This window comes from Sinocyclocheilus grahami, unplaced genomic scaffold (assembly GCF_001515645.1).
Source record: "Sinocyclocheilus grahami isolate Dianchi unplaced genomic scaffold, SAMN03320097.WGS_v1.1 scaffold193.1, whole genome shotgun sequence".
Classification (NCBI taxonomy): domain Eukaryota; kingdom Metazoa; phylum Chordata; class Actinopteri; order Cypriniformes; family Cyprinidae; genus Sinocyclocheilus; species Sinocyclocheilus grahami.
In genome coordinates this window covers 117,788-126,762 of record NW_015505372.1, presented here as the reverse complement: position 1 = coordinate 126,762, position 8,975 = coordinate 117,788, and the positions used below count along the sequence as shown (strand labels likewise).

Genomic DNA, 8,975 nt, shown 5'->3' with positions numbered 1-8,975 from the left:
CAGAGAACAATCACTGTTGGGTTAACAGAAATATCAGTAACAAAAGGTGCACTGGGCATTGTGCAAAAATAATTAATATTCTACTCTGACCTGTAATAATAATCCGGACCAGAAAGGAAGACCTGCTCAGCCTCCTACAATGAGAAATTCCGTAGGACAGCCAGGGCATATGAGATGGCCTATGAAAAAGCAGTTAATTTAAGTATACTATTATAGCACTACTGAACAGCAAGCCATTACACATTGGTCCATACACGAGTAGCACCAGCATGCAGTTTATACAGTAGATTGTGTAAGTGCAGGAGCAGGACACTCACAAACACATTACATGGTCCGGCATACCTCTGCACTTCATCTGTGAAGCTGTTGTGTTGGTGTCCCATGCAGCACTCCTCTCAGATCGGCAAACTGGACAGTTGTTCCTCACTGTCGAGGTAGACAGGCACTCGGGAAGAGGTTATGAGACCACTTAGAGGGCTTCCCGTTGAGTACACCCTACGGGCAATCCATGGTGCAAAAACAGTTATTTTGAGGAAATTGATACATTTAAGATAAAGATACAATAATCTGCAGCATAGTTAAAATATATTGTTAACGTTAATCCTAATTAAGGCCCTTGGTGAACATTTACTATGAGTTTGTTTGTAATGATTAAATGTGAACATTGTTTAAATACCACTAAATGCTCCTCAGATCCCTGTAACTTCACAACGAGGTCCAGCAGTCTCTTTACCTCTGCAGTGTGCTCATCGACAGCCTGGATGTGGATCTCCTCTGAGATAGCACCCTGTAGACTGGCTGAAGAGCTCCTTGGAGCAAGGCAAACCGCTGACCATGCCTTTCAAACATCAACCAGATTCATCTAAAGTACTGCCAAAAGGACAAGCTAATAATACATATTGTGGTGCAACCAAGCAATGAGCCCAGTTTAATTATGAAAGATGATTTATACTTAACTAATATGCTAAAACAATGAGTATCAAACAAGTTTTCACACTAATACAGTAAGCTACAGGTAAACTGACACATCTCACATCAACATGCTTTAATCATTAAGTTTAATTAACGTGCTGGCTACATTTACTTATTGTAGTCATTATGTCAACAAGGTTTAGCTTAATTAAAGCATGGCCACGAATTAAGAACATCGTAATAATCAATAAAACGAGCAATCGGGAATTCATTATTATTTCTTAGCAGTTCTCACGTTGGCTACGTAAACCGTGCATCGTTTTAAGGTTATAAAATAAAACTTAATTGAAAATCGGTAAAGTTACTCACTCTGATTGCTGTCCATGTCGTCCATCTTTAGTGATCCAATTCGGAAGGTGGCGCTGTTACAAAAGAATAGGGTCCTAGACCTGCAGCCTCCTGTTGTGCAGGAACATACTATTGGGGAATATTCCACTTGCGGAAGTTCCTCCTTCGTAAACCAAAACATTTCCACCTATGTGACACTGATATTGACATTTACCTACGTGATTATTTGTTTTCGTAGAGGCTTGTTTGAAAGCAATAGCTAACAATAACTTTACGATTAATGTTCTCTCCTGGACAAACTATTTTTGTTGTTCAAGATTGTTCTCTGTCAGCACAAACATGACTAATGGGACAGGGTGAGGCAGGATTATGGAGGATATTATTTGTGTCAGCTCGGGCAGCGACGACGACGCCGACTCTGATTTAGAGGTCATAAGCAGTTATAATGAAGAGAAAGAAGATGCAGTTCCGTTCATTCGAGCACAATGGCTGCCCGTCACACCTGTAAGTTTATCCTGCTATTTTCAAGAATTGTTTTTCTGTATCGTACTCACGTTTTGCTTGTTTTTAGCCGCTTGCACTTTTATCAGTTCCTACGCAGAACACGAGAACCTTCGTGTGGTTTACATATGCAAAAAGCATATTTGATTAAAGTGTACGTAAACGTCCACTTGTTTCCAACCGCACGTGGTTTTTGCTTTTTATAAATGGCGCGCGCGAACCGTAGCTGCAGCCTGCAGGAGACGTAGGCACGCGCACAGGTGACGTTACTCGAGATATTTAAAAGATATTAGATATTTTTATCACTTTACAGAGCACAACAACCTTCAAGAACAAAAATAAAAAAAGTTATGAATATAATTTAAATACTTGGATACAAGTAAATCATATTTTATTGCATGTTAGGCCTATAAATCCGTGGATCATTCGTTTTTTGATTTAATATTGAAAGTAGAAAAATGAGAAAACGGCTCCTTTTTCGTTTTTTCCAAAAAACGAGAAATAAGAATTCAGCTTAAATTTTCGTTTTTCGTTCATGGGTAGAAAAATGAATAAACAGCTTGAATATTCGATTTCTACACGTGGGTGGGAATTAAACGCCCCTTTCTGCTGATTGGTCAGCCGAAGATCAAACCATGCCATCATCAGTTCTTCCGCAGTATCACGCAGCAGAATAATAGTCCTCCGCTGCTGCAGTTATGGATTCTTAACGCATTTATTGCAACTACATTTAATCTTTTTTTCATCAAACAAACAGGCTAATGAATAGCTCGACACAACTCGTACCGGGGCATTGTCTAGACAGGGTTTTCTTCTGTGTAGATATAAATTCTATTCTTTGCATCAGCTGAGCATCTTTCTGGCGCATGCCACAAACATGAACCACAGGGAATACTCGTCTTTTAAAAGGCTTCATTTAGATTATTTTACATTAAATGCATCATATAAGTCACTTTGGAATAAATCACTGTAGGCCTATGTATCATGATAAAAAAAGCGACTTTACAGTCTGGAAATACTTTAGGCTATAGCAATATTAAGGCTATATTATTTATTGGCCCCCCGATCACTTTAAGAACTGCTGGTCTACACAGAAGAAAGCCCTGTCTAGACTCTGCCCCGGTATGAGTTGTGTCGAGATATTCATTAGTCTGTTTGATGAGAAAAATATGAAATTGATAAAATGGGTTATTAATCCGTACAACTGCAGCAGCAGAGGACTATTATTCTGCTGCGTGATACTGCAGAAGAACTGATGACGGCACGGTTTGATCTTCGGCTGACCAATCAGCAGAAAGGGGCGTTTAATTCCCACCCACATGTAGAAATCAAATATTCAAGCTGTTTATTAATTTTTCCACCCATGAACGAAAAACTAAAATTTAAGCTGAATTCTCGTTTTTCGTTTTATGGAAAAAAAAACAAAAAAATGAAAAAGGAGCCATTTTCTCATTTTTCTACTTTCAATATTAAATCAAAAAACTAATGATCGAATGATACACGGATTCCTATATATTTTAGATTTCATTTTCAATTAATTTGATATTAAAGCTATGTTAATCGATAAATCGACTGATGCCCGTTTAAAAGATTACATTGTTATATCTTACCATAAAGCCTATTAGCTTTCCATTGTGTTAGAAATAAATACCAACCTGGTACTGGTGAATATTTTAGTGAACTATTTTGAGTTTCTTTTGCTATTAGCCAGTTTCACAGGCACGAGGCTACATACATTTTATTACGCGGCTCTCAGGAATAAGCGATTCTGATTGGCCAATCGAGGTTTAACTGACCGCTCATCCGGGTAACCTGTGTTTCTGAGCTGAGCTCATGCTCGTTCTCTTCATGGTCTGTGCAAGTAAGCTAATACAATTATTTAAACTTTCATCAATGTTTAATATCTATGTATGTATTTATTTGCATACAAAGCGGTGTAATACCTAGGATAATGTACAGCAGTCAGCCATTGTTGCAAAATAAGAACTCCTTCAAGGAGTCTTGGTAACCATTGTTATTATATTTAACTTTGATCTATTATCTATTTGGTATCCATTACATGTTGGCCATCAGTCACCTGCTCTATAGTTATCAGTACTGGCATAAGCCATAGAAATGTCCATATCGATCTATCACTATTTCTTTTGGTTTCACCTACTTTGCTCATTATTTGTTTGTCTCAGGTCCTCATCGATATCACAGGCCACAACTTCACCTCTCCATGGCGAAGGTGCTCAAGAAAAGATAAATGCTCCTCCCTAGAAGTTATAGATCTGAGTGAAGATAATCCTCCTGATGATATTGACGTACAGAAACCATTGCCGACTTTGCCGTCAGTAGAAAGCAGAGGCATGAAAGTGCATGTAACACTGGCATCTTTTGGAAAAGCTCAAGAATCACAATCTCAAACCAGCGTTGGGAAAGATGTGGCTAATTCAGGGTGTTTTGTAGGAAGCAGTGTGCAGTCTGTTGCCTCTAAGTCACTCAGTCAGGAGAACACTCTCAAAGACGTGCTCCAAAGAACAGAAGATTATTTGCTTCAGGACACAAATTGTAATTCAAGCTTGCCGTCTGAGCAGCTGAGCTGGGATAAGTCTTTGGAGCATTGCAGGTCCAATGATACAAGTAAAAATCCGTTCAAATATGAATCTGAAGTATTGAAGGACTCTATTGCAGATGTATCGCAGAACACTAAAGACACACAGCTAAGTACACCAGCTGTCTGCAGCATAGAAGCAGACCAAGAAGACAATCTTGACTCATTGCAGAAATGGGAAGACGCTGTTCTCTCTCCTTACAATCTTGACAGTCCATATTACTGTCCTAGTGAGGTAGATGCTTATATATTCTCTGATTCATCCAATAAGTCTGAAGATAATAATCATCGGTTTACATACAACAGTCAACAGTCATTTCAAACCTCTGAGCTACCCTCTGCTACTCATACTGCATCAGTATCCAATACACTTTCATTAAAAGAGGATGGTGAAACGATGAATATCAGCAAAAATGAGGTTCATCCCAAGCCTTCGTCCCCCTCCATACCTACCTCATCTAGGGCATCGCCCCCCTGGAGCTCTGAACTTTTGTCTAGACTTAGTAAACCCAACAGTCCCACATCCACAGAGATTCTTGCCAGTGACACAGCAGCACGTTCCCCTGATCAGTCTACGCTAAGCTCACCAAGTAGCCTCCTCATTTCTCAGTCTTCCTCGCCAAAATTTCCAGAGAGAACAGAGCAAAAGAGAAATTATTTAGATGCAGGATCTCTAGAAAGCCCTCCCATCAGGTTTTGGGAGACAAGCAGCGATGATGGCAATGAAAATGTGCTGGATAATGTGGAGTCAGATCTTTCTGAAAACAACACTGAAGATAGACAACATATTTGTCTGACTCAGTACAAAAAATTGAATCAGTGCATGAGTGGAATGGTTCCACACATGGTAAGATGTTTTGATATGCACATTGACTTTTAAATAGATTGATTTAAAGGAATACCCCAAAATGCTCTCATCATTGACTCCAGATGTATATAACTTTTTGCTCTTCAGATGAACAGAAACAAGATTTTTAGAAAAAGAAGCCATGTGAAACTCGTGCGAGAAGAGATGCGAAAGCACAGAGGACTGTCACTTCTTGTTTCACAACATGCATACATCGGTTCTTAAACAAACCTATTGTTTCACTTCAGAAGACACTGATTCATCAGCTGGGGTAGTATAGATTATCATTGTGTTCACTTTGTATGGTTTTTGTAGTGTTAACTTTGGGGGTCCCAAATGGACTCACAGATATTTTATTATTTTTCTAAAAATCTTCATGATCATCTGAAGGGAAAAAGTCATATACATCTGGAACGGCATGAGGATGAGTAAATTAATTAAATTTTTGGGTGGAGTATCTGTTTAATTGACAAAATATTGATAATGTGGTTGTCTTCAAATTGTTACTCTGTGCATACATAATTTTAACATGAATGATACAGTCTTTTGTGTTTACTTCAGCCCTTAGGACCAAAATTGCAGCAAGACACACCCTTGAGTCTCACCCTGAAGATGTCATAACATTTGTGAATATCCTACAATATCCATAGCAAAATAGATTTCAGTCAGTTGTTTTCTGTTTTTAACAGGATGACGATGAGGAAGATGAACACTATGGTCCCGCTGAGCCTCTATGCCGTCAGAGCCTTAGCTTGGTCTACAGCACCATTGAGGAGAATTACCCAGAAGGCACTCTTCAGCTGCTCTTTGACTTCATTCAGCCTCGGTATTACCCACCGGTGGATATTACGACACATCTGCTCAGGGGGATACTCTTAAACCCACAAAGCCCTGATGTTTTTGTCATAGAGGCCTATGACCTATTGATGAAGACTCAGAGGTGAGTGTAATCACAGCTGTAGCTGCTTGGTTCAAAACAGTTATGGGATTATGAACAATTAAATTTTTCATGAAAAAGTCAAGTGTAAATCAGAAATGTAGCCTGGTAAGTTGTGCATGTGCTCCAAAACATGAAATATCCACCCACTTCACAAAAAAAATAAATGTGTAGAACTTATTATTCATGATAACTTTTATAAGTTGTTTGTTTTGTATGTTAAGGTACCACCCTGTGCATGCTTCGACAGTCCCATGGGATTGGGAACTGATGAAGTCAGTTATGAAGGAACAGGTAGATACATTTGGAACTAAAAAATAATAATAATTAAGTAATATTAAAAATATAATGAAGTAATGCTTTTATTTTTTCAACGTGCCACGCATCATTATTCCTGTCTTAAGGATGACACTAGGAGGTTGCGGACGGAGGTCCAGTACCTGCTCCTGCAATACGTGTTGCAGGTTTTAGAAGATGATTTTCATTTTAAACTCAGGAGTCATTGTCTTCATCAGTCTGTTGCAAAGAAGATGCTTTCATGTGGCAATGAAACAATTGGGCAAGTCAAGTGAGTGACACTCATTATTGCTGGAGCTTTTTTTGCAATCTGCAATTGGTTTTTAATTTGGCACATTATTATTTATGTAATTATTTCATTTAATATATGTAATTATTATTGTGATTCTTGTTCTTAGGGATATAATTAGTTGGTTGATGAATGCTGCAAAGGAGTCAGTGAACCACTCAAAAGATATGGAATATCCAAAGAAAGAGGACAACTATCTTAAGTAAATGAAGTGATAAGTTTTTTTTTAGCATTATACACTACCGTTCAAAAGTTTGGAGTCAGTAAGGTAAGATTTTAAAAAGAAATTACTGTTATTTAGCAAGAATGCATTAACATTTTCAATGTTACAAAATATTTATATTGCAAATAAATGTTGTTCTTTATGTTAATCAAAGAATCCTGAAAAAGACGATCATATTAGCATATAAATATTAAGTGGCAAAAATACTTTTATGATTGATATTTAAGAAATGTTTCCCGAGCAGCAAATCAGCATGTTAGAATGATTTCTGAAGGATTATGTGATGCTGAAGCCTTGAATAATAGCTGCTGAAAATTCAGTGTTGCCATCACAGGAATACATTTTAACATTTAAAAAAAATATTAAAATAGAAAATGGGATTTTCTTTATTGTAGTAATATTTTACACTCTTCCTGTTTTACTGTATTTTTGATCAAATGAATGCAGACTTGATGAGCATGAAAAAAATCTTACAGACCCCAAACATTGAACGGTAGTGTAACATAACATTTCTAACAGTGATATATTTTTGCCGTGCAACAACAGTCTGTGAAAAACAGTTTGGATTGTTCTTTCTTTCTTTGCTAAATCAAGACATTTACTTTCTTTGTTACAGGATTGTATTATCTCTTCAGAGGATGTTAACATTGGCCCTGGAGGTGGACAAGAACCCCACCTACAATTCAGAAAAGATTTCAGTAGAACTCTTCAGTTGTCTTAACACAATGCATTATTGCAGACAGATAAGGTAAAAAAGAAAAAGAGAACCAATATAATCAGTGCTTGCACTGTTTTACATATTCCAATCTTTAGAGCTTTATTGAATGTTCTCTAAATGAAGAGGATTTGCTGCTGTTTGTATTGTAACAGTGCATTTATGTACATTTCTAATTATGCTTTTTTTCTCGTTGTGTGCTAGACTTTTATTGTTGAGGACTCTGGATAGCAAGCTGCTGAGATGCGAGCTGTTGACGCGGTTGCTGGATGAGACTTATCAGCCCATATCTCTAAACTTGCTGCTACACTACCTCAAGAGCTCCACACTGGCCTCAGACCCCTCTGTAAAGCATCATTGCACTATTTTATTACAAATTAACATTTTGCATTCTTATTCTACATAACAGCTGAACTCATATGCTCTTCCTGCATGGTGTGCCAGGATGGAGCAGAGAAGTGGAGGAAATGGGATGAACTCCTTCAGCTTCTGTGGATGCTGATGCTCAGTTATGAAGAAGTTGTGACAGGTAGCGAACTAGTGCTAACACAGCTTTTTCAGACATAACATAAGACATAAAGACGACAAGTAATCAAATAAGGTTTACATTGTAGTTTTTAACTGACCTTACAACCTTTGTTCCCCAGGGCATCTACGCTGCCCCATCACAGAGCGTTTTGATAAAAGAGATGCTCCGATCTGGACACTGGAAGATCGGGTGAAATGCTCAGCAGTGCAAGAGGCAACAGGCGCCTTCCAGTCACGTGCAGCGGACGACATTGGCCATGCTCTTCCCGTGGAAATGCAGGATTTACTATCCCAACTACAAGAACACATAACTGACATGCCGAGTGTTACTTCAAGTCATTAAACCTTTTATAATAGCTTTGTTTTGACAGTTGTTTTAAATAAAAATTTTTTTATACAATTTGTGTTTACTACGCAAACGAATCTAGAGCAGTTATTAGTAGTAGTAGTATTATGCTCTCCCCATGGATTTACTATCTCATCTATAGGAGCACATAACATCCAGTGTTACTTTAAGTCATTAAACATTTAGTATGGGTGTATATATATATTTATTTGCGGCAGACAAAAATAATAGTCTAACAAAAATAGAATCCTGGACCCAGACACTGCTATAGCCTTCAAATATTATGTTAATACAAGGTTTCAGTCATGCAACCTTCACTGGGAATTGCTTTTAAACATTGCATTAAAACATGAGTCGCAAACTATATCAGTGTGTGGGATTTTTGTTAGACAGTTTGCTTGTATTTATTCCTGTGCATCTGCTTCTAAAATTTTCA

The 8,975-nt window shown here is 37.8% G+C and overlaps 1 protein-coding gene across 1 annotated transcript; it reads left to right on the top strand.

Moving 5' to 3' along the window:
* Positions 1–1,351: 1,351 nt before the first annotated feature.
* On the top strand, positions 1,352–8,587 carry LOC107594913 (SUMO-interacting motif-containing protein 1-like). Its single transcript, XM_016285123.1, has 10 exons — positions 1,352–1,764; positions 3,945–5,204; positions 5,894–6,144; positions 6,366–6,435; positions 6,546–6,709; positions 6,837–6,929; positions 7,567–7,698; positions 7,870–8,011; positions 8,110–8,194; positions 8,313–8,587. The coding sequence occupies exons 1-10, from the start codon at positions 1,630–1,632 to the stop codon at positions 8,534–8,536; spliced, it is 2,556 nt and encodes an 851-aa protein (XP_016140609.1). The 5' UTR covers positions 1,352–1,629; the 3' UTR covers positions 8,537–8,587.
* The last annotated feature ends 388 nt before the right edge of the window (positions 8,588–8,975 follow it).